Source organism: Callorhinus ursinus, unplaced genomic scaffold (assembly GCF_003265705.2).
Source record: "Callorhinus ursinus isolate GAN/ISIS: 27379988/994484 unplaced genomic scaffold, GSC_fseal_2.0 scaffold50, whole genome shotgun sequence".
In the NCBI taxonomy this organism is placed as follows: Eukaryota; Metazoa; Chordata; class Mammalia; order Carnivora; family Otariidae; genus Callorhinus; species Callorhinus ursinus.
The window spans coordinates 8,059,543-8,085,254 of NW_027397112.1; the positions used below are offsets into that span (position 1 = coordinate 8,059,543).

Genomic DNA, 25,712 nt, shown 5'->3' on the forward strand with positions numbered 1-25,712 from the left:
TGCATACGAAACCGGGTTAGAATGCAGGTCAAGATGGAGCCAGAGTCTACATCTCTGACTAGTGCCTGCCTTGGGGATGTTGGGCCCTGGGCCACCCTCGGAGTAGAGGGTCTCTAAGTGACAGTGGAACTCTGTTCAGGCTGTCACAGGCTCTGCTGCAACTCAGTCACCGTCCTTCAGTTTAACCCATGGCTGTGGGTTATGCAGCCAAGATTTTAGTCTCAACTCAACCAGGGTCGTAGTCTCTTGTCAACTCACTCGATATGAAATTCCCAAGGAAATAATACAAGAGACAAACGCGGGTCTTTACATTTCATAAGCTTTACAAATAAGCAAACTTCTGCATAAGGACCTCGTAGAATTCTTGCTTCTCGAGGCATAGGTGTGGTTTACTCTCAAGAGAGGCTGAGGCACTGAGAATTTGTTTTCAAATCAAATCCACCTGGGTGCTTGTTATATTTCTTATGCTTTTCCTGTATCTTTTCTCAACGCAACAGCAACATACAGATGTGTGAGCATGTGTAGGTGAGATATACGAAAATATAAATGGATTTAGGGGGATGTAGTGTTTTTCTTGTCACCCTTTTTTGTTTATAGCACTCACTTCCCCTCTCCCTCATCACCACACATGCACACACACCTGTCCCTCTTAAAATAGTCCTGTGAAGGTAGGTAAGACAGGCAGGTAATTATGGTAATGCCAGAGAAGCAAAGAGCAGAGTTTGGAGAAGGACCCTTTTGGGCTGGATGTTTTGTTTCTGCCTTAAGTGTTGTTCAGGTTGTTTCTCTGTCATTCTAGAAATGCTCTCCAAGCCCAGGATTTTTTATGACTCCAGCTCTGAGGTGATAAAAGGACAGACCATCGCAGTCAGCTGCCAATCCATAAATGGAACAGTGCCTATTTCTTACCGCCTTTTAAAAGCAAATAACGTTTTGGAGAGCCGTGACATGCGCTCAAATGAGCCTGCAGTATTCAAAGACAACCCAATGAAAGACGTAGAATATCAGTGTGTTGTGGATAATTGTCATTCCCATACCAAAATGGTCAGTGAAGTTCTGCGGGTCAAGGTGATAGGTGAGTTGCTGTGCTGTGGGAAGAAATCCTGTGGTTTGGGGGCTTTACTTCACATTTTCAAAGGTTTGGGGTTGTCCTGGGGGGTTGTATGCACAAGTGGGTGGTACTTGTGCAGAGGCCATAAACATGTGTAGCGCGGGCCCAAGGCCCAGGTAAATGGGTCCAGAAGATATCTGGCGGTTCTTGGTGTGGCCAGTGACATCTTTTTGCAGAACCTTTCAATTGAACTGCTAAAATATCAGAGCAAAGTGTCCTGACGTCAAGAAGCACTAAAGTTGTGTTTTGGGGCTCCCTTAACATTTGCTCCTTTTTAGATGAACTGACAGCTGTCTCTGAGAATTGTAGACCAGAGTTCTTCTCCACTATGGACTCTTGGGGAGGCAGATTCCATCATGTGCAGAACCTGCAGACATCAGAAGTTCAGGCTGTAGTCTCATGGGACTTGTGCTGTCATACTCAGGAAAATTATACCATTGTGCTGGGGTGGATGTTTTTCCTTGAGCCTCTGTCTTGTGCCTCTCAGGAGGCCTCAGGAGGCCATTGTTTGCATCTCTGAGATATTCCATATCCTTTTGTAAAAAGTTTAATATGCTTCTCCTTCTTCCTCCTCCTCCTTGTTTAATAACTGACTATCTGCAGGTACCACTGTGGACCTCTTAAGCAGGATAGAGATTCCTGCTTCTATTAATGTATGGTCCAAAAGGAGCCATACTTTTCAAATTAATATCAATATATATAAAGCATCTAATGCTATAGGGCATACAAAAAAAGAAAACATGTTCTTTGTTTTCAATGACATAACAAGAAACACAGGATGTCCTGATTAAATAATGGAGAAATATTTTAGTATATTTGAATGACAGTGCAAGTAAGCATAGAAAAAAATGTTACTAGGGAACCCATGATTGTCACTTACAACAATGGTGATAGGAATTCAGGGCATGAAAGATACCATCTAGCTTGAGTTAGAAGAGCTGGGTTAGGAGCCAGGTCTTGACAATGGGTCAAGAAAGGGCTGGAGATGGCCTACCAGTTAAATACATGAGCAGAATGTCTCCATGGAGCAGTTCAAAAGACTGGGTAGATCAGATGGCTGGAAACAAAAGATTGGGACTGGAAAATCATTGGATATGAACTGAAAAAGTGATTGAACTCAACTGTGAAGGGCATCGAATGCCAGTCTTCAGAGTTGAGAATTTGTCCTGTGTGCAATAAGAGCCAGAAGAGGAAAGGAGGTCATGAGGAGGATGGAGCTTGGGGGAGATTAACCGGGGGGCTCTATCAGTTAGAAGTGGAGGCCTCAAACCTCACAATACCTTAAGCCAATGCAGAAGCCCACATGCAACTGTTTAAATTGGTTTAAATGGGGTCAATATAAGTGGTTAACATTTACTGAGCTCTGACCACGTGGGCATCCCAGTGTGAAGTATTTTAGCAAATTATCTCCATTAATATTTACAATAGCCTTGTAAGATGCATTAAAATATTATCCTTATTTTATGATGATGCACCGAAGGCTTAAGATGAACAGCTGGTGGGCAGTGGGGCTGCGAATGGGGGCCGGGCAGCCTGGTCCCTGAAGCTGGCTTGCCACCACTCCACTGTGCTTCAGCAGGAGAGAGGCTCTTGAATCAGGCTGTACCCTCCAGGACTCTGCCCTTGTGGTTGAACTCCACCCTCCCATCTCGGGCCTGGTGGTCCCTTTTATGGGACTGGCATCTCTGTGGTCGGGCCACCCACTGCACTCTCGAGGAGGTGGTTTATAAGTCAGATGCCAGGGGCACCTGGGTGGCTCAGTTGGTTGAGCATCCGACTCTTGGTTTTGGCTCGGGTCATGATCTTGGGGTCGTAAGATGGAGCCCCACATCTTGCCCAGGGGGAAGCCTACTTGGGATTCTCTTCCTGTTTCTCTGCCCCTCCACCTGTTCTCTCTCTCTCTAAAATGAATGAATAAATCTTTTTTAAAAAATGAAGTCAGATACCAGTCTGCTGACCAGTCCATTCTCACACTAATAGGAAAGTCTGCTTGGGAAGACAATTGAGGATCAGAATTTTGGTAGTTAAACTTGTAAAATCTATGTGGGAGGAAATTGAGTTCTGCTTGGATCTGCTGGGAATGCAAGGCTGGCAGGGCCTCCCAGTGGAAATGCCCAGGTCAAAATCGAGACCTGGAGTCCAGGGGCGTAATCGGACTAGAGCTGTCTATTTCAGCATTAAATGCTCTATGGTTACGTGTTAAATGCACAAACAGAAGCTATGGTGTAGGTGAGATCACCAAAGAGGAGAATGGAGATGGAAAGCTAAGGACCAAATTTTGCAGAAAGTCCATACTAAGGAGCAAAAGGAAGACAAACTAGTGAATAAAGAGGGTGTGACAGGTGAGGAGGTTAGAGAATCTGGGCTGGGATGCATCGGAGAGGCCGCAGAGGAAGCCGCACCGGTTCAGGAAGGCCGCAGATGGGAAGACTGGAAGGACACCTATGAAGACTGGAATTAATCTGCTGGGGACTCGGGGATGGGAGAGTCGGGATCGGGTGACCTTTGGCGTTTCTTCAAAACCAGAGATGGAGAGCAGTTTCCAAAGCGGAGGGATGGAAGTCAGGTGACAGGGGTAACAAGAAGGGGGGAAATGAGGTTGCGAGAGCATTGGTTTAGAACATTCGTAAAGGAAAAGGGAGAAGAACAGGAATAGCTAAAGATAGTGGGTCAAGGTTATTCATAAGATCTGGAAGTGCCATACATCTTTGTAAGCACAGGGAGGGAAATCACACACACACACACACACACACACACACACACACACACACACACACTCTCTCTCTCTCACACTCAACAGGGCACAGAGATGAATTGTATCATCAGGCTGAGTGGTCAGTAATCCTTGAGGTGCTAAGTGAAGGGAGGTGTCCCTAGCATCTTGTGTGTAAGCAACACGTGGGCACAGGAGGCTTCAGTTGCTGTCCTTCTGGGCTAAGGAGAGGAGGGGAGATGTGAAGGACGTGGGGTGGGGTTGGTGAATTGAGTAAAAGGCACACACAGTCCCAGTCCCAGTCTCTGTCATAGGGCGGCAGGAGGCTGGCCCCAAGCAGCACTGTGTCGTGTTCCCTCTCTTGCACCTCCCCCTTTCCTCAGCGCTGTCCCTTTCACTGCCTTTCAGCCCCAGTGGATGAGGTGAAGCTCTCTATCCTGCTGAATGAGGATGTGGAGTCTGGGAAGGCCGTCATGCTTCGGTGCTCCGTGAACGAAGCATCTGGTCCAATCACCTTCAGGTTTTACAGAGAAAAAGAGACCAGTCCCTTCTACCAAACCACCTCGAATGACACCCAGGCCATTTGGCACAAGGCGAAGGCTAGCAAGGAGCATGAGGGACAGTATTACTGCACAGCCTCCAACAGAGGGAACCGGGTTAAAAGCAGTCCCCAAAGCAACATACTGACAGTCAGAGGTGAGTCAGGGTCTGAAACAGTGGGATCTAGTGTGGCCTCCAAGAGCAGAGCAAGGCCAAAGCCTTATCCCTTGTAAGAGGAAGTGGGCAGCTGTTTAGCTCATTTCACTGAGGGTTAAGAAACCAATGTCCTCCATGCTCTTTTGTTGCAAGTGACAGACATGCATCCAAATTAAATATAAAAGAGGAATTGATTATTATAAAAAATTAGAAATTTCTCACATAGTTGTAATTCCAAATCTTGGTCAAGAGATACCAGTTGGCCCATCTTGGGTCAAATGTCCACCCATGGACTACCTATGGCCAAGGGGATTGGGTCATGAAGAAGGGACATAGTTAGGGGAGCCCACACAAGTGGGTAGAAGCTGGTTTCCTAGTGAAGGAGAAGGGCTGAATAGACCCCAAAAAGGAGTCTACTTCAGTCCAATCGTCCTTTAAGACCATAGCTGACTCTGTAGCAAACAAACAAACAAACAAACAAAAAACACACAAAAACATTTCTCCACCAGCTATGAACAGTGTCCTTCAGAGGTTGATGCTCATGTAAGATGCTGGTTACAAGGATTATAAAAATTAGACTTATTTGTTGCTTAAACCTGGTATTATTTCTTGCTGGCAGAGGAAAAACCTATGTGTGTGTGTATGTGTGTGTGTGTGTGTGTGTATTTTTTTTCTTCGTTTCCAGTCTTTCTTGCCCCATGGATAAAAGGACTTATTGCAGTATTTGTCATTGGAGTGATAATTGCCATCTTGGTACTTGGGGCCAGATGTTATTTTCTGAAGAAAGCCAAGGGTAAGTACAGTTCTTCTGTTCCATTCTGGTAGGTTGCCCTGTCCAGGAAACTGGCCCTGGACATGAGGGGCTAGTGCTCTGCCCCACTGGGAACTGAGGAGATAAAACTGATGACAATTGCTTTTCTCCTTGGGGTGTCACCTTGATAACCAAAGATTTTGGCTTTGATGGGCATAAAGCTTTTATTGCCCCCTTGGATTTAGTTAGTCACAAATGAAAGAAATTGCTTTCCTAGTTGGACGACCCAGAAAAGATGCATCTGGGGGGAGGTTGCATCTACATGTGGTCAGAAGATGCTGTTTCTGTGGATTTGGCCACACCTAGTCCTGCAGTTGGTAGAGTGCTATGGAGACCCACCTAGCCCCACCCCCCCATCCACTGAATGCCTCCCAATTGATCTGCCATTTGTGCCATGATTTCTAACCTGTGCTTGAGGTTAACCACACATGGAAGGGAAGCCAGGATCACCCACTGACACTCAGAAATCAGAGTCAGCTAGCATGAACTTAAGGAAAAGGGCACGGCCCCACTAAATTCTGCAAAAATTTTTGTAGAGTAGGGCAGGTTGTTTTGGAGCCCCAGAGCTGCTGCCTGGGATGGGTGGGGGCAGACGGGATGAGGAGGGGCCCTGGGTTTTTCTAGAACAAGAAAGCTGCAACCCTTCTGGGAAGACAGACTCCAGAACCAGCCCTTTCCTAAGGCTGACCCTGGCCTTGGTCTCAGGCCAGCTGGGAATTAAAAGTATAAGGACTGATGTAGCCTTTAGTTCTTGGAATCATCTTGAATCAAAAAGATAGTTGCCCATTTATCTGGCTTACCTGGTTCCTCTCCTGTTGACTTCATCTCTATTACATTCCACTAAGGAAAATTGCTCCTGGCTAAAACAGTCAAAATGTCCATATTTCTGGAGGAAATGATGTGAAATCTCTCGGTATAAGACCAAGAGAAGACCTACTTTGTTTGTTTATTTGTTTGTTTGTTTTTTTCTTTTTTTTTAAAGGAGGAATATATTTGGCTTTCTTTTCTCTTTTTATGGGTATTCAATCTTCAAGAAAGTCAAATATGGTTGAGATGAGTCTTCCTATCTGGTACAGACATGGATACTTTATACTAACTTTGGATTTTCTCTTTCTCTTTTAAAGCCAAGCAGACACCAGTGGAGATGTCCAGGTCAGTGTGTGTACTTGGGAGAGAGGTGGCTACTCTGTAGATGTGCATCAACTATAGGGAGATTCTGGTCCTTAGAGAGTTTTCAGTGTCTCTTGGAAAACTCAGAAAAATAAGGGTCTTAGGTGTGAGTAGCATAGGGATGCATGTGTCTTTGGCTCCTTGGAAGATTGCCAACTGTCCTTCCATGGGAAAGAATGGCTTTATTCTGAGGTCATGTCCTTCTTATATTGTTCCTTGTGAGATCCTCTTTTCCTTATAAAATTATATTGGTAGTAGATGGAATTTTTAAAAATTGCTTACTTGGGGGGCACCTGGGTGGCTCAGTTGGTTGAGCGACTGCCTTCGGCTCAGGTCATGATCCTGGAGTCCTGGGATCGAGTCCCACATCGGGCTCCCTGCTCAGCGGGGAGTCTGCTTCTCCCTCTGACCCTCTTCCCTCTCGTGCTCTCTATTTCTCATTCTCTCTCAAATAAATAAATAAAATCTTTAAAAAAATTGCTTACTTGGCAAAATAGAGTTGGCCTAAAAAAAAAAAAAGGTGGTAATATTTTTACTGTTCTTGAAATCCAAAATTCAAAAGTATGGAAAGAGATAGCTCTGTCCTGGAGAAAAACAGTAGCACGGGACGAAGAATTCAGAGGGGTGGGATTCACCTTGGCCCTGACACTTCTTATTTTTATTGTACAAAAGCCAAATATCCAATTTTTATTTCTCAATAAAATACATAAAAAGCTTCACATATTATATATAAATTAAAATGAGTTATGCGGAGTCCCATGCAAAATATTAAAAAGTGTCATTTTCATTTCTAATTTGATGCTAATATTGACATGTATGAGAAATTGTATAAGAGCAAATAAAACTCTTGATCAACAATAATGAAATCATACGTATTGCTTAAGGCAAAATATTTTGTATTTTAATATACAATAATATTCAATTTGGCAGACATAGTCTTTATCTGAAACGATTTCTATAAATACATACCAGAATACATTTCTAACAGGCCATTTATATGTAAGTGAAAGTAACAAGGATATATGTGTGTATATATTTGATTAATATAGGATAATTCTGGTATGTCAAATATTTATGAGATGATGGACTATTTAATGAATGGAATAATGAAATAATCAAGCAATTCTGGAAATAAATGAAGACCGTCCAGAGAAGGACAAGAAAACGCTACTTCTTCAGAGCTTGCTATAGCCAGGAAGGGCCCTCACACTTTTTTTAACAGCAAAGAGTTTTTGTCAACATTTTGGAAAAAATGTTTATTTTCCACAGGAGAGGGTAAAGTTTTCCTCACTTCAGAAAACTCCCCCTGGTTTTCTTACATCTTTCCTTGATTGTTTTCGTGGTTTGAAGTTAGAGCCAAAAAAAGTCATACTCTTTCTTTCCTCTTGAAATTTCCTTTTAAGGCCAGCAGCACCACTTCTGAACTCCAGCAACGAGAAGATGTTGTCAGATCCCAATACTGAAGCCAACAGACATTACGGTAGAGTCATGGTTTCCTGCTAAGTGTTTTCCCCAGCTGGGTCACACACTCCCTCACCCCTCTTAGAAGCAGAATCTGTAGATGACGAGGTTCAAGTTGGAAGGGAAGCCCTGTCCTCAAGCAGGGGCACTTCATCTAACCAGTCGTGGAAGGGTGAGCTGATAAGCAAAACAAAAACTTAGGAAGAAAGGCAGAACATTCTACCCTAATCTTACCACCATCTAAACATCCCCAGGAGTTAAGGTGGAGAATAATTATAATGCTGCGAATACCCATCCTGGGTTATCTTCCAAAACTTTGAACATGACCCAGGTATAATCATTATCCTTTTGTTAAGAGAGCGAGAGACCAGTTATCAGATGAAGGCATTGGTAAAAGATCTTCTCAGATGGAATTATTTATTACAAGCACAAGACAGTTTCCATTCAGCTTTTGCCACAACTGATTTCAATATTTCTCTGTTAGTGGAGGCATTTAAAAGAAAAGAGTGGTACAAAGAGTACCTGGTGATAAGGCTTTAGTGCAAGCTTGGAAGTCCGCTCAGTAGGGTGGGAAGCCAATCCCCGTGCATTTCTTAATCCCATTAGGTCTCGGAGAAAATTGCTGCAGTCTTGGAGCTGGGGTGGTGGCCACTTCCCAGCGGGGTGGATAATTTTATCACGTGCAGTGTCCTGTCCCAGACCAGGTTGGGGGCAGTTTTCTTTATCAGCAGTTCTGGGAATAGAACGCTCATGTTCTTTACTAAATGTGTGAGTGTTCCACAAAATGAGAGTTTTAGGATATGCCTCTTGCAGGGCGTACTTGAGGCATATGTTTTAAGAACTGAGCAATTCTTGTAACTACCAAATCATCAACCTTTAAAAAGTGAATAAAACAGTGCCTGGTTGGCTCAGTCGGCAGAGCACGAGGCTCAGTCTCAGGGTGGTGAGTTCAAGCCCCACACTGGGCATGGAGCCTACTTAAAAAAATAAACATGTAAACAGACAAACAATAAATAAACAGATGGAAGAACCTGGGAATTCCTGAAGTCCATCAAATAGAACAGGAGCTAAAGAAAACATACAATGTGGTACAATCCTTACTAAAAAGTGAATAAAACATCTGTAATAACAAGGGGCGCCTGGGTGGCTCAGCCATGTAAGCGTCTGCCTTTGGCTCAGGTCATGATTCCAGGGTCCTGGGATCGAGCCCCGCATTGGGCTCCCTGCTTGGCGGGAAGCCTGCTTCTCCCTCTCCCCCTCCTCCTGCTTGTGTTCCCTCTCGCTGTGTCTCTCTCTGTCAAATAAAGAAAATCTTTAAAAAAAACAAAACAAAACATCTGTAATAACAAAAGTAATGGACCAATAAAGAAAACAGAGTATCATGTAAGAAACTACCTTCAGAAATATTTGGACTATTTAGCAAAAAGTAATCCAGTGTTATACCTTTTTGCGGTATGAGGGGGGTTCTTTTGGTTATTTGTATTATACATAAATACATAGACACTTTAAATTGAATGCTAATATAGACTTGGATTAAAATAGGATTTCCCCCAAATTTCTAAAATGCAAGAAATATTCTAATTCTTATATTGTCTCTCCATGGATTATTTCACTTTATAAAATATTTTAGTAATCACAATAAGTAATTAGCTTAAATGCATGATGGAAAATCATGTGTTCTTCAGAAGTATTTATATTATTTATAATCCATAAAATTATTTTTAATAAAGAACAACTTGATAAAAAAAAGTTAAGAAGTTCTTTTTGCCCACTGAGGTGGCAGCGTAGAGGTACCACGATTTCTTTAAACCATGTTCTCCTGCATCTAGCTCTCTGATTGGAGAGGGTTAGTTTGCTAGTGTTCTTCATGTTTCTGGTTACGGGCCTATCCCTTTAGAATTAAGCTTAATTTCTTTTTTTTTCTTTAAATTTTTTATTGTTATGTTAATCACCATACATTACATCATTAGTTTTTGATGTAGTGTTCCATGATTCATTGTTTGTGCATAACACCCGTGCTCCACGCAGAACGTGCCCTCTTTAATACCCATCCCCAGGCTAACCCATCCCCCCACCGCCCCTCCCCTCTAGAACCCTCAGTTTGTTTTTCAGAGTCCATCGTCTCTCATGGTTCGTCTCCCCCTCCGATTTACTGCCCTTTATTCTTCCCCTCCTGCTATCTTCTTCTTCTTCTTTTTTTTTTGGAATTAGGCTTAATTTCTAATGAGCTTACTCAAAGTGAACAATTCTGAGTCTTGAACAATTCACAAGCAGAAGTATCCCACCCATGGGATGGTGGGCATCACTGATATTAGAAAATGACCACACAGAGGTCGGATGGGGCCATAGGGGGACGAAGAAGGAATCCAGAATCTTCTACACTGCTGGTGGACCACTACACTGACGAAGTTAGGCCAGACTCTGTGTGTTAGTGGCACTGAGGTTTTTACAAGTTATATAGGAAACTAGGATTTCTGTTGCCACTCATCCTCTTTGTTATTTTTCAATTAGGTTACAATGAAGATGTTGGAAACCATGCAATGAAACCAATAAATGAAAATAAAGGTAATTGTCAAACTAAGTTTTTTTTTTTTAATTAGAAACATTTACAGAAAAAAAGACCCCTAGGAAAGAACTAAAACTGTTAAGACCTGAGGATATTACCCCCCACTCCCCTGCCACCCCAGTGACCCTGTCCCCAGCTGCTGTGTAAAATGGGGGTGGCTGGTCACTTGCTCCAAAGATGCTATCTTGTGTTCTTACTGGAAAGTAACCTAGGGGCCCCTGGGTGGCTCAGTCGGTTGAGCATCTGACTCTTGGTTTTGGCTCAGGTTATGATCTCAGGGTTGTGAGAATGAGCCCCACATCGGGCTCCGTGCTCAGCATGGAGTCTGGTTGAGATTCTCTCTCCCTCTCCCTCTGCCCTTCCCCCAACTTGTTCTCTCTCTCTAAACTAAATAAATAAATCTCTTAAAAAAGAAAGACAGTAAACTAAATTCCAGTAGGAAAGACCTGGGTTATACCTAACATGGAACTGGGTACTGGGTACTGTAGGAGGATCTCCTTTCTCTTGGATAGTAGAGGTGGGGGTGTTTTCTAAAATAGCATTGTGGTAAATTATCAGGTTGTACACCTTCACTTATACAAGGTTACATGTCATTTATGCCTCAATAAAGCTAGAAGGAAAGTATTAAGGGTCTGGGATGGGGAGAAGCACACAGGGTACGTCAGGGGTAATAAAAATGTTCTTTTTCTTAAAAAGGTGATGGGTACACCGTTATTTATTATTATTATCTGTATTTTATACCTAACATAAATATTCTTTGAAACCTAAGTATTTAATAAAAAGGAAACATACACTATAAAAATATAAAATAGCATTGCTGCTAATTTTTAAAGACAATGAACAATAGATTGCTTGCTGTGGCTTTTAAAGCTCAGAAGGATCGGGCTAACTCATTTTTCAAAATTCCCTTCCCCTCCAGCCTGCTATCACAGGAGCTAAAGATATAAAGAAGTAAATACCGGTGTCCTTGACCACACATCAGTTTTTAGTGCTGGTGAGAAAGACTCACTTTGAGACTTCAAAAACAAAACAATAGGGTGCCTGGGTGGCTCAGGCTGTTAAGCGTCTGCCTTCGGCTGAGGTCAGGATTCTGGAGTCCCAGGATCGAGTCCTGCATCAGGCTCCCTGCTCAGCAAGGAGTCTGCTTCTCCCTCTGCCCTTCACCCTTCTCTCTCTCTCCCAAATAAATAAATAAATAAATAAAATATTTTAAAATAAAAAATAAATAAGTAAACAATAATGTTACTTTGAGTTAAAGACCAACTACTTTCCCAGATTTCACCATAGCGGCCCGACTGCTTTCATTAACTTGTTTTTCGATGCATATGGCTTATATTCTCAGAGCATGTTTAGGCTGGGGAAACCTGTTCCCCATTGCCTGAGATTCTTTCCATCTTGGAGATAGCTTTCTATGCCTGTGGCCGTGGACTAGGCTTCCAGAGTTAACTGCCGTGGCTAATCCTGAGCTTTTATAAATCCTTCCCCAGTAGAAACAAGGGGACCTGGGCAGAAGGGTTCCTCCACATCCTGGGGAGAGCAGGACTCATCACTCTGTTCCCCAGTCTGAGGTGTCCCTCTTAACCCTGAATGGCATTCAGCCTGTGTCTGGCTTCCTCCTTGAAATAGGCACTCCTTCAGTCCTTTGAGTGGAAATCTCTAATGCAGGCAGAGGCCCCTGAAGGAGGTTTTGTCTAACTGTGGGGTGCTGTGGTTCTTTTGAGCAGAGCCTCTGACCTTGGATGTGGAGTACACAGAAGTGGAAGTGACCTCTCCTGAACCTTACCAAGGTAAACAGCATTACTGGCGTGGCCCCCCAAGCTTTGCTGTCTGCTTGGGTGTAGACACCAGGCGGAGCTATGCTATGACCCAAGGACAGGGGTCCCTTTGGTCAGTCAGAAGGGAGGCAGTCAGCAGACCGACCTGGGCATGCCTACGGCAGGAGCAGGGACCCCTGCCTAGGCTTTTGAGGCATTAAATTTCATTATTATTTACCATACTATTAATAACGAGTAGGTTTTACTGAGCAATTACTAAGTGCTAAGAAATGTGTTTGCTGAGAGACCTTTTGAGGGCCGCCTCACTCCTGGGTGTTTTGGGCTTTCTTCCAGAGCTACATTCCTTGCCAACACCTAGCATCTTTCTTAAAGAGTTGCTTGCACCTTGAGCTTGGGGAAATGAAACACGTTTGAAGGTAGTGAGGGCTTGGCTCGTTAAAGGGGCTCTTGGGTAACTGCTTTTGAAAACACAGAGCCCCATTCTGTGTAAACAGTGGCACTAGCTTCCCACTTCAGGTTTTGTTTTTCTGTGTGTGGTTATCTCGGGGGCAGGCTGGCCTGGAGGTCCCTGGCTCTGGTGCTGTGCTGGGGACACTGACTCAGCCCGGGACGCTCCATAGCGAACACAAGAGCATCAGTTCCAGTTGCTTTTGGCCCCACAAAAAACCATGCATCTCCCCATAGCCTTCCTTCACCCTAGCTCTCCCACAGGCTGCGCTCAAAGGAGCCTCCCAGAGCCCTCTGGCCCTGCTGGGAAGCTCTTCAGGGCTATAGCCACGCAGCCCCCTTCCCACTGAGCCTAAGGGCTACAGACAGCTGTGTCCACTCAGCCTGGCAAGCTGAGGGCCGTTTTCCAGACCGGGCACACATAGCATTAGCCAGAGTCACCGGGCAGTGGCATCCCTTTATTATCTCTGGCTCCATGAGTTGGGAGGAGTTTTGGGTTCCTTCCTTCTTCCTTGCTTAGGTTCTGGGTACCATGTCAGCAGGTATGTGCGTGGAATCTTTAGGTGAGGCTGTCCCCTACGGCTCCTAGGCTGTGTGCTGCCCAGTGGGGCACTGTTCCCACAGTCTGCAGTCAGAATGGTCCCTAGAGTTGATACTGCCCCATCTGCATGCCTACACTGAGCATTCTACTTCTTCTTTTTTTTTTTTTTTAAGATTTTATTTATTTATTTGACAGAGAGAGAGACACAGTGAGAGAGGGAACACAAGCAGGGGGAGCGGGAGAGGGGAAGCAGGCTTCCCGCTGAGCAGGGAGCCCGATGCGGGGCTCGATCCCAGGACCCCGGGATCATGACCTGAGCCGAAGGCAGACGCTTAACCGACTGAGCCACCCAGGTGCCCTGGGCATCCTACTCCTAAGACTGGACTGGACCTGGGAAGGTGGGGGCCATGACAGGCCTAGAGTTCTCTTCCTCTTTATTTTATTGTAAAGAGGTTTGCTTGTTAACAAAGTAAGGGTCCTTGATGGGCCAGCCCCTGTGCAAGCAGCAAAGGTACATATATGATCCCCACTCCCCAACCCCGACCCATGGAGGTAGAGCCTGTGAGGGAGTCCGGAAAACAAGGAACCGAAGAATAGATAGATAGCATCAGGTTCTGGTTAGTGCTCGGAAGGAAAGGAAAGGGGAGCAATGAGAAGGCATGAAAGGCAGGTTTGGGGGCTGGCATTTAAGCTGGGGCCTGAAGGGCACAAAGAAGGTGGCCCCACTAAAAGGAGAGAGGGTTAGGAGAACGCAGGAAATGGGAAGGACAGCATGAGGTGGCCCAGAGCTTGACTCCTCTGAGGATCTGGAAGGAGGCAGATCAGTGCTATCACCAGGGGAGAGGGGGGTGAGGGTGGAACCAAAGTGCTGCCAGTGGAAGGACTCGAGATAGATTTCAGAGACATGACAACACTGGATGAGATTTTATGGCAAGGATCGGGGAGACCGAATCACTGCAGGTTGCATGACTGACTAACCGGATGGACGGTCAGGATGCCTGAGGCTGGGAGGAACAGGTTCAGTTAGGTGAAACATGAGATGCCCAAGAGGAGACAGACAGCACAGGGGGCCGGTGCTCAGAAGCAAGTCTGGGTCGGCTGGGTCAGCTGTGGCTAAAGGGACTGTAGGGGGCTCCCCTCCAGCCTTCTCTGGTCCTGCCAGAGCCTGCCACAAGTGCCCCCCACCACCACTGCCCCGGGCACTGTGCATCGTGGGCTCAGTCCCCTTCCCCTTAAGGGGACTTCCAGCCGGGACGGAACGGGGAAGCCTAGCAAGAGGGCAAGGCTGCCTAGAGATTTTGCATATGTGTAGAAAAACCCTGCTGTCCCCTGACCCTCCAAAGTCTGCTGGGCGCTCAAGCAGACGGGGCTTCCCCGGGCTCTGGCCCTTGAGGTTCTCATGCTCCCCTTGCAGAGGGCCAGGTCCTGCCCCCTCCTCTGCTGCCCGCTGGGCCAGGACGAGGTGGGATTGTGAGCGCTTTGCCCGATGGCCTCAGAGCGTTTGGACTGAAGGAAGCTGAAGGACAAAGGATGCAGGGTTTTGTCCTTGGAAAAGGGTCCCTTTTCCACTCTTTTGGGAATGTTCCACATTAGAGCGTCTGGTTTTCTTTTTTGTGCGTGAAGGTGGGGTAGGCTCTAAAGGGAAAAGAGATCCTCAGACAGGCTGACGAGGGGTGCTTTCCTTGCCAGGCTGAGCACAGCAGCAGTCATCTTTCCCCACGTGGCCGCGAGGGTCTCGGGAGAGCTAGAGAGAGTGCCAAGTGGGTGGAAATGGAGTTTCTAGAAGATTCAAGTTGAGTTTTCTGGACCCAGCGTCCTGGGTGCTCAGGGACAGCAGGGTAGGGCAGGCCTGGCCTAGGACGCTGTCCCCTTGCTTTCTCATGGGTGGTGGGTGGGGCGTCACTAGGGTGAGGAAAGGGCTTTGTGGTTTCAAGGCCAGTGATGAGTAAACTTGATCTGGTCTTGGCCAACCCAGCTCCCTGTCCTCAAGGCTCCCTCTTCCACAGCTGGGATGGGGGAAGGGATGAGGATCGTGCCCAGCTCTGCCTCTGACTGGCAGCTGGCCAAGGAATCACTGCAGGGTGGAGGCAGGGTGGGAAGGAACTTGTTAAAGCCAGTCTGTTGCTTGTTTGCTGTGAGGCAAATTGCTGGGAAAACCCCATGACGTTGAAGCCATCTCTTTCTCGGTTAACAGAGAAAAACAGAAGCCAAAATAAAGCCCCATGCGGAAACATCCCTGACAGCAGAGACAAACAGCCTGTTGGCCTGGGTTACTCATTAGCAGGCAGCTGCCAAGCAGAGCAAGGTGGCCGTGTTGAGGTGCCAGCCCCCACCCATCACAGCGGGCAGAACCACCGGGGGGGGCGGGGAGGGGGCAGCAGGAGGAATCACTGGGACAGCTGCAAGGGTAGCCGCTCTGCCAAGAAGTGGAAATCACCCTGCTGCCCGGGCTGATCCGCAGTTACAAGGAGGAAGGGGGTCAAGTGCAGCTCTTGAATCCAGAGGGTGTTAGAGTGTCCCCAAGGTGACCAGAGAGGTCTACCAGCAAGCCTGGGGGCTGTCGCTCTTACAAGGGTGACCAGCCCCCAGGCTGGGCCACCCCACCTCATCCCTCCATTCCTTCCCCACGGCCCCCACTCCCACTGTGGGACAGAGTCTGAGGGTGAGCTAGCAGGGACCCCGGTGCACCTGACACACAGCATCCTATATTGTTTCTCCCAGCGTTGTCTGCTCCACAGCCTGGAGCTCCCAAAAGCTCCAGGTCCGAGTTACCTTTTCCCTTCCTTGTCCATGGTGCCCAGCGCACAACAGGTGTTAGGATCATACTGAATGCGTGACCTGCCCAGGCCTAACATGGCGCAGAATCCCTTGGGGATGCGGTAGATTCCCCAGGAGATGTGGGAATCCCTGGAGCCTCCCTGTATACCCCCCAAATCTGGCGCCGCGGAGGGAGCGTGGGGAGTGCCGTAAGCATCTCTGCTGGCCTCTTAGAGAAAAGCAGGGGTCCTGGCAGAGGGGTGGTTGGTATCTCAGCCATGCTGGTGAGTACCAACTCCTGTTTGGTGCCTTGGGGGAGTCATATGAAGACTTCTACAAGGCTCTGGCCACCCCAGATGTCCCAAGTTCACCTGTTGGGGGATCTGAACCACCCCCCACCTCCAGGCTTCCTCCTGGTGTTCAGGTCCTGGCACAGGAACCACCACCATTCACCGGTGATTCAGTGTCTAATGAATGACCATGGTTTTAATCCTAAGATCTAAAACCTCAGGGAACAGGCTGATTACGCCAAGGCCTTCCTGAAGCTCAGGGTCTGAGACAGAAACCCTTGCAAGGACATTGACTGGTGCCTTCACTGTCCTATCGAACCTTTCTGGCTGCCTCCAGGTAACCGTGCAAGGCCTGGGATCGGGAGGTGCACCGGACCTCAGGCGCTGCTCTGGAGGAGCTCCGGGTCCACCAGGGAGACGGTCGTGGGGACAAATAATGTCAGTGTGGTCATGGGCAAGTGTCCCCAAAGTGCTGTGGGAGCACAGGGGTCCTACGTAACTGCCCTGGGCACAGGGAAGAGGTGAGTGTGTTAGGGAGTAGGTAGGTGTGTGAGGGTGTGTGAACCCAGGCGCAGGAACAAAGCTTGTCCTGGGACTTGGAGGAGGAATGCAGGCAGAGAGAAAGGGCCCTGCGGGCAGTGAGGGGCGGTGTTCAGGGCCTGGGGCTCCCTGGAGCCTAGTGAGCCAGGGGTATCCTGGTGCAGTTAGAGTGCGTGGGCATGCCCTGGCCGTCTGCCACCAAGGAAAATAACACCCACACAGTACTGAGCACGGTGAGAGGAGGCGGGGGTAGTGGCCGGGCCCCATCCTGTCCCCTGAGGTTTGTGGGTGTGTATGTATGTACATACGCTGGGTGGGTACACACGGGGTGTATGAGTATGATTCGTGTAGACACAGTACGAGTGTGTGTGCAAGTGCGTGTATACACAGCCTGTACGTCGACTTCAACTTAAACAGGTGCCCGTATGGGTGTTTTGTCCCCCAAACCCTGAGTCTCCTCTGGGCGTAATCCATACCCTGGTCGGTCATCTGTCTGCTATTCCGAAAGAGTCCAGACCAGAGGATCTCAACCCTGTCTGCGTCTTAGAATCTCCTGGAAGCTCTTTAAAAAACCCCAGTGCCAGGGCCACCCCAGACCAGTCAGAACCAGAATGAGGCCCCGGTGTTGGCATTTGAAATCAGCTAGCCAGTTGACTAGCTGTGACTCAGTCACTGCTGGTCCTTGAAGTCACAGATGATGCACAGGCTCTAACCCAGGCCTCAGATGGTCAGGAGCCCATAGCCCTGCCTCCTGGGAGGGGCTGGAGGAGCAGCTGGACACGGGGACACCCTGGCAGGGGAGCAAGGATGGGGCCCCCGAGCTGGAGGCTGCAGGTGGATACTGGGGACCTCTCCAGCTGTGGCCTCTCAGGTCCAGGGTTCCCCTGGAGCAGGTGGACCTGCCCCCGTAATGGCCTGTTGACCTCATCCTTCCAGGCTAAGAGTGACACTAGTTAGACCGGGATCTTCTAGAGCCAGGAAATGGCCTGAGCTTTGTGGCAACCAGGTCTCCAGGCCCTGCTGGAGACGGGTGCTCGTGGGGTGGGGTAGTGGGCAAGCAGGGAGCCTCGGACATTCTCCTGCTTCAGCAGTGGGCTGAGCTGGTGCCCAGAGACAGCTGTTGACCTGTACCTGGTCACTTTCCAGGTCTGGAATCCAAGGGCACAGAGACGGTGTACAGTGAAATCCGGAAAGCTAACCCTGGTGAGTGAGGGCCCCTGACTCCCCCAGCCTGGGGGCTGCTTCCCCCTGAATCATCCGTAGGGGCTTGGGAGTGGGCAGGGAGAAGGAGGAGCAAAGGAAGACAAAAAGGAGTACTGCCCCTTACACCGAAGTTGGTGACATGCCACCCCTAAAAAGTAGCCATGTGTTATGTGTGCTGCAATTTAGTCAATGCATGCGTATTAAGTGCCTACTGCATGCCAGGGAAACAGGACCTCACACATTCATACCCAGCTAATGGGCAGCTGAGCTGGAGTGTGTCCTCACACCGCTGTGTGCTCATGTGACCTCAGGAGAAGCAGCATGGCCCCACCTGTGCTCAGGTGCCACCCAGGGTGCCTCACCTGCCCTTCTCCCCGCCCCGCCGCATGGGCCCTGGTGCGCGGTGGGTGCCCAGAGTCCGTAGACTTAAGTCAGTGCTTTGCTTTCAAGACGTTGGGTAGCTCAGTCTTTCTGAGAACATGCTGCCTGGGGGTGGGGGGTGGATCTGCTCCTTGGATTCTCCTTTTCTTTGATGCTAGACCCCAGTTCAGTCCCCATCTCCACCACTTCCCCATGAAGAGCTTCCCCCAGGACTGAGCACAGTGCCCAAGCAGACGTGGAACTGGGGAAGCTCCCAGCAATACCATTTTTTGTATCCTTATTCTATCCCATTCTGGGGAAATGAATGGAATACAAAGACTCCTTTTTAAATTCTGAAAATAAGTCACAACCCAAAAGGCATGATTCTGGGGGAAATAGTCACTACGTGGATATCTTGCCTCAGACCTGTATTTAAGCGGATTCTCTGGGAAGCATTACAACTGGCCGGGCAGCTTCGGGACAGCCTGGCTACTCCGAGCGGGCTCCACGACCAGTGGCTGTGGCGGTGTCAGGGGGAGCCCAGACCCATGAGAATCTGACTCTTCAGAATCTGACCTCTAACAGGCTCCCAGATATTGCTGACACCACCAACATTTGAGAAGCACTGTCCTAACTGGAGGAGACGCACTTTTTAGCTGAAACAGGGATCTCCCCTTAGTATGTTTTTTAAATGTATTTGCGTGGGTAGAGCAGAAACTCAACCCCTTGTGGAACTTGACACTGACTGACTGATTTTTCAGAAACCATTTCCTGGGGCAATTTTTGGTTTCAGCATTTCATTTTGCACTCTCAGTATGTTCAGAGGTAGCAAAATGCAAATTGAGAAATAAATAGACCTTCTCTATTTTTCCAGGGTAACAAAAAGCTAGAGCTCCAGTAGGGTTCACACTGGGTCCTGTTGGGTAATTGTGTAAAAACACTCCTGCTTTCCTCGAGGTCCCTGAGATTGTTCACTTTTAGTTGCTTTGGTTATGCAAAAGGATTCAGCGCTTACTGTTACAATATCTCTTTGAATCCTCACAATAAGTCCCATTTTACAGATGAGGATACTGACGCATAGAGCGGTTAAAACACTTGCCCAGGTTCACACAGGAAGCACGTCCCCAAACTGGCCCACCCTGGAGCTGGATTTCCACGCTCCTGATCATGGGTCAGGGAACTGCACTGCCTTTGGTTTCGGGGAAAGGAAGCTGATGGTGTGTGGAGCCCGCAGGGATTCCCCCCAGAGGGATCCCCCACACAGGAGACCCGCAGGAAGCCTTGGGGTCTGCTGTGGCCTGAGGCTGCTGCTGGAGACCCTTTACCAGCTGGAAAAGGCCACATCCTGTGTGCATCCCGAAGGGTCTGTGTTAGGCGCCCTGCAAATTAGACTGACAAAAGAGAGATTAACAGGAGAAAAACAAAGTGATGAGAAACTGCAGAGTGGTTAGAGTTGGGGGCTTATTTAGCAAGTTAACCAAGAGCAATAAATTTTTTTGTAGATGCTCTCTGCATCCGTTGACTCATTTGGCTCCAGCTCGAAATAATCCTGTGCCAATGTGGCATATTTGTGGGTGGTGTATTGTGATTTCCTGTATCTACTTTAAGGCAGCTGTTCAGATGGGCTCCCTCAAGGGCCCTGGGCTGGTTCTCCAGGCCCGAATCCTCAGTCCCCGCGCTGTGGGAACCCGACGGCTCCCTCTGGCCTAAGGCGGGAATGGACCACAGGACCCAACCCTGTAGGGATTCAGGACGGTATTGCATCTATTTTGCTGGCAGACACCTGAGCCCCAGTCCCGGTGCTGCCACTTGGCAGTTGTGTGACTTTGACCAAGACGCCTAACCCCTCTGAGACTCCAGTTTCTTCCGCTGAGATTAAATGAGAAAGGGGGGGAGATGGTGCGAAGTACGCCTAGCACCAGTCCTCAGAGCATCTCTATCCTACAGTGAGTAGCCCAGGCCTTTTCGCTGAAAGATGCCAGAGAAACTTGAGCCCAGGCAGAGACCAGAGCCATATCCCGACTCCCCCCACCCCAGGGCGCTCCCCCTGCCCCACCTGGGCCATCAGGAGTCCACTGGGGCTTGGGCACCTCTGTCGTCCGGTCTCTGACCTGGCAGCCCGTTCCTGCCCAGAGTTTGGGGGGTAGAGAGAGCCTGGGTCTTGTAGCCAAAACCACAGTGCTGCCTTGGAAGTCTGTGCTGGACCCTCAGTAAAGAGGCTCTGTCCTGGAAACCTCAGGAGCTGCTGTTTGGAGCGTTTCCTGCTCAGCTGCTGCTTCCCAGGGGGTAAGCCCCCTCACCCCCCCCCGCCCCCCACCGAGGCTGCCAGCCTCGGGTCAATTCTCTTTCCTTTCCTTTCCTGTGCTCAGTCCTCAGAACCATCCTAGGGGGGATGGAGGCCCTACTGCTATTCCTGTTCTGCAGATGGGGAAATGCGCCCAGAGGTTAAATAACTTGTCACCGATCGCTCCCAGGGCCAGTGGTTGGCAGAGCAGGGATTAAGAGGCAGGGACCTGGCTGCAGAGTGGTGCTCCTCACGTTTCCTCTCCACGCTGCCGAACCCATGGACCGCATGCTGCTACATTTTCCAGCTCTCTGTTCGGCTTCCCATTATCATCGGTTTCCTTAGAGGAGTCACCTCTATTAAGAGTAATAGCCTGTATGGTCTGGGTGACCCTGGGTGAGTCGTGGAACTTCTTGGGACCCTGGTCACCACCTCTGTGAGATGAGGGGCATGGGCCCGAATCTAGATGGATTGTTCTCCAGGTCTGTTAAAACACAGATGGCGTGGCACTACCCCCCTGAATTTCTGATTCAGTAGGTCTGGAGTGAGGCTAATTTGCATTCCTCACAAACTCTCACAAAGTGAGGCTATTGGTCTGGGGACCACACTTACAGAAGCCTCTTCTAGATGCTTCCGAGTTCCCTTCTGATTATATCACTCAAATTATGTTCTGCTTCTTGTTTGAAGAGGTAGGGTCTTTCTCATTCTTAGCAATCTTGGAAGGATCACTCAGGGTTGGCCAGCAGAGAGAATCCTCCAACACGGGTACATGCATGCGGGCGTGTATGTGGGGGGCCGGCGTCGGGGGGCAGAAGGGTGACACCTAATAAAATAAAGGCCCTGGGGAGGTGGGTCTCTGGACAGGTCAGTGAACAGGCTGCGTGCAGAGCTAAGTCTTCTCTAACCTTTCCTTCTTAGGTTTTTATTCTTCCCACCTTAATTTCTCAGTCCTCACCACCTTCCCACCAACAGCACTTCAGGGCTGGCTATTTTGGGAAATGGCTCACAGGGCGTAGTTCTGGCTCTTAAACCCCCTTTTTTCCCCTGAGTGATACAAAGGAAAACTGCTCCTCTAGATAAGCTAAAGGGCATGGGGCAGGCCTGCCTCCAAGGAGCAGCCCCAGGGTGGGGCTCTGGGTAGGACCAGTGCCCTGGGGAGAGGGTGAGGAGTGGCGGGCATCTGTAGGCTGGGGGAGGAGCCAGGTCTTCGCAAGCTTGGCTTTAGCTCTAAGCTCCTCGCACGCCTGCGTTTTAGCTGTGACAAAATATACATCACACTTGGCACTTTAATCACTTTTAAGTGTACATTTCGGTGGCATTAAATACATTCACATAGTCGTACAACCATCATCACCATCCATCTCCAGAACTTTTTCATCTTCCCAAAGTGAAACTTCATACCCAGTAAACAGTAACTCCCGACTCTCCCCAGCCCCTGGCCACCACCATCCTACTTTGCGTGTCTGTGAATGTGACTAAGCTCAGTGTTTTTATGTCAGGTGAAGTGGTTGAATAGATGCTTAAGTTGCCTTCTAGTTAGAACATTCAGAGAGTCTCGTTCTGGCAGTTGGAAGTAACAGTCATTTGTCTATGCTTTGTGGTTCATCCTGAACCATTCCCCAGGACGTGTTGGTACTAAGTAACTTCTAAGAGTTACTTCCTAGGTCCCTTGGAGCCAATCCTAACCCTTTACTCACCCTTGACTCCAAGACCCTCTAGGTATTTGCTTCTAAGCCTGACTTGTCCCTCAAATCTGAATTAAGTCATGAATCTCAGAGGCCAACTCACTGTGCTTCTGCCGTGTTTGTGTTGGCTAGAGTCCACCTGGACGGTTCTTTGCACTGTAATCCTAAGGGGAACACCCTAAGCAGGAGATAGAGGCCTGGGGTTGGGTCTCAGCCCAGCCCTTGTCCAGTTGTATGACTTGGCTCCTGCCCCTCATTTCTCCCTCAGTTGTTAATTTTTCTCATTAATATTCAGTAAAATGCCCCTCACCCTCGTGGAACTGCTACAGAGCCTTCAGTGTTCTCAGGAGGGTGTGTTGGGGGTGGGGGCTAAGCGCTGTAGTGGGCGGGTGGGTTCAATAGAATGGGTGTGAGGGGGCATCTCTTCCAACTCAGTGTCCCCTCCTGGGTCATGGCTGTGGTTAGGTCTGCCCTTCTGTTGGGAGCCTACTATTTTGGTGACAGAGAGCTAAGCTAACATCTTGTCCCAGCCATTAATTCAGTCCGGGCAAGAAAACCCCTGATCTTGGAGCTTTTCCCCTTTCTAGCTATTAGGTGATTCATTACAACACATTAGGGAAAGAAGGAGAGGGGTTCTCAGTACTAGGAAATTTACTTCTGAAAGAGACCACATTGAGAGAAGCCTAAGGAGGAGGGAAAACAAGCCCTGGAAAATAGCCAGCATGGGGTTGAGAAAGAGCTTTTGCATCTACGCAACCATCAGCTGGCTTAGGTAATAGAGACCACGCAGATAATTTCTCATAATTTAGATCTTCAAGCTTAGCACTTGAGGTTTTTTTAAAGTACTTATTCCTTTTTCAGTGATTTGCCTAAGGTCAGATTTGCAAATCCCAGTCAGCAACGGTTGCTCTGGTTATGGCTTATGATCTGGCTTTCCAGAAACGGGAACAAAGTCTGTTTTTATGTCTTTTATTAAGCAGTAATGTAGGTTGTCCTAAGAAGTGAGTGTTTAAAGCAAGCCATACAGGTTACAGGGAAAGGTTTGATTTTCTTTTGTTCCCCTTGCTCTCCTAGTGACAGGAACTAAAAGGGAGGCATTATAGCTGGGCGGGGACCGTCTCCATAAAGGCATGACATCCTCTGGCTTTCTCCACAACTTCACTCTCAGCCTGGCTGAGCCTTGTGTGAACTGCAGCTCCTGGCTCACCAGGAAAGTTTGTATCTTTACTCTGATTCAGTGCTTGACATTTTCTAGTGCTCCAGCTTGTTCTAAAAGTACTTCATAAAGTGGCTTGCAGCTCATCCAAAGCAAAACCTATTAATGTATATTTACACTGGATTTTAAAACAGAAGAGCGAAGTGGTTTACTACAATCAGCAACACAGTCAAGTTCTTCCCTATGAAAGAACTCAGGTCTAGGATGACATTTCCACAGCTGGAGCACTGGTTCTCAAGGCAGGAGACATTTTGGTTGTCATAATTTGGGCAGGGAGCAGGGGGTAGAAGGGGTAGTATAGCGTCTAATGTACGGAGGCCAGGAATACTGCTAAACGTCTTACAACGTACGGGACAGCACCCCCAAAGAAGGATCCAGCCCAGGGGCGCCTGGCTTGCTCCGTTGGGAGAGCATGAGACTTTTGACCTCAGTGTCATGAGTTCAAGCCTCACAATGGGTGTAGAGATTACTAAAAAACAATGAGTAAACTCAGAAAAGAATGATCCAGCCCAGAATGTCAATAATGCCAGTGTTAAGAAACCCTGGCTTATAGGAATTTACCTCCTGTGAGTCTTCCAACAGGAGAGCTAGTTTTCCTCTCTAGATGCCCGTGCCCACCTCAAAAGGTGTCCTGAGCACATCCCACCTGACAACTCCAGGCCCTGGGAAGAGATGCCGAGTCCTGCTCCAGGGACTAACCTATGCCTTTTGGGTCAGACACTAACCTATACCTTCACATCCGAGTATCTACTCACTCAGCCTTCACCTTCTGTTCTCTCTTTTCCTGGTGTTCCAGATGTTTCCAAAGGGGGTAGAAATTTAATATACTGAGAGTAGCTGTCATCAAGAAAGAACCATAGAACAGAGGGCCTCTCTGTTGTAAGCCCTCTGGGAGGGAGAGAAGAGCACTTGGGGGTCAGTCCCCACCCATCCTGTTTGGTCCAGAGCCAGCCAGGCCAGCGGGCACTGCCAACCCGGCCCCCAGGGGACTGTTTCCTACTTCAGAACCCAAGAGAGTAGAGAAGTACTCTGAAAAAAAAAAAAACAAAACTGGTACTACCCACCAGATTCTATTTTTTTTATAAAGATTTTATTTATTTGAGAGGAGAGAGAGGGAGAGAGCAAACAGGGGGAGGGGGAGAGGGAGAAGCAGGCTCCCCCCTGAGCAGGGAGCCTGACACGGGGCTCGATCCCAGGACCCCAGGATCTCTACCTGAGCTGAAGGCAGATGCTTAACTTAACCAACTGAGCCACCCAGGTGCCCCCACCAGATTTTAGTTTTGTGGTGATTGCTCTATTACCAAAAAGAAGCAGAAACTACAAGTGTGCATAAACCTAGGTTTCCTTCAGTACTTACCAGCATATTCGAAGTTTTAGTATTTTATATTCATATTGCTTTAGGAAACAGAGCCTGAGGCTCTTTCTTTCTTGTGTCTGATTGCAGAGCGCCTGGGGCTTTGGGGGAGTGGAAGCATGGGGTCCTTCAGGTCCTTCCAGGTCAGGTTTGGGTTGGAGGTGGGAGTGCTGCCCGGGCCTCACCTCAATGCGTGGAAGTTTACACAATGGCTTGACTTCGCGGTCAGGCTGATTCATCCATTTGGCCGTTGACGTCTGCCTCTGGCCCAGCCAGGACAGAAAGGGGCCCCTTAGGAACTTCTGGCCCTGTTCCCTCTCAAGGGGACGCACAATAGAGCTGTGATAAGACAGGGTTTGAGGGGGGAAGTGGACTTTTGGAAACAGGATATTTTTAAATTAGAGAAAGAAACAGAAGGGTTGTAACTCCCGTTGTGACAGGTGGGCCCTGAGACTTCCCCAAACTCAGAAGGGACTGGGTTTGAGGTTGGGCCGCTGAGCAGAAACTGAGGCCCCTTGGAGCACATCCCTCTAGTAACACTGAGGACTTGGAGGGCATGGGTGATGGCCCTCCTGCCATTACCGCCACCACCTTCAAGAATGGCAACCATCCCCCACACCCACATCTCCCTTCCCCAGACAAGAAGTCCCCATGGTTTCTCTGTCTTTGGGTCTGTGTCCATAGGGGTTGTTTGGGGAATCAGTCCCAAACATGTGGGCCCCTGCCCATTTA

General features: G+C 48.3%; 1 protein-coding gene across 10 annotated transcripts in view; it reads left to right on the forward strand.

The window, feature by feature from the left end:
* Window positions 1–25,712, forward strand: part of PECAM1 (platelet and endothelial cell adhesion molecule 1) — a 71,645-nt gene that overhangs the window by 38,844 nt on the left and 7,089 nt on the right. For 4 of the 10 annotated variants that reach the window (XM_025890311.2, XM_025890314.2, XM_025890316.2 and 1 more), the window contains exons 8-15: window positions 800–1,075; window positions 4,233–4,520; window positions 5,206–5,313; window positions 6,456–6,483; window positions 7,905–7,981; window positions 10,474–10,527; window positions 12,253–12,315; window positions 18,025–18,081. In XM_025890311.2, coding sequence (XP_025746096.1) covers window positions 800–1,075; window positions 4,233–4,520; window positions 5,206–5,313; window positions 6,456–6,483; window positions 7,905–7,981; window positions 10,474–10,527; window positions 12,253–12,315; window positions 18,025–18,081 — 951 coding nt within the window. The remainder of the gene's footprint in view (window positions 1–799; window positions 1,076–4,232; window positions 4,521–5,205; window positions 5,314–6,455; window positions 6,484–7,904; window positions 7,982–10,473; window positions 10,528–12,252; window positions 12,316–18,024; window positions 18,082–25,712) is intronic. The other 6 variants (XM_073883259.1, XM_073883261.1, XM_073883262.1 and 3 more) reach the window with 6 other exon arrangements.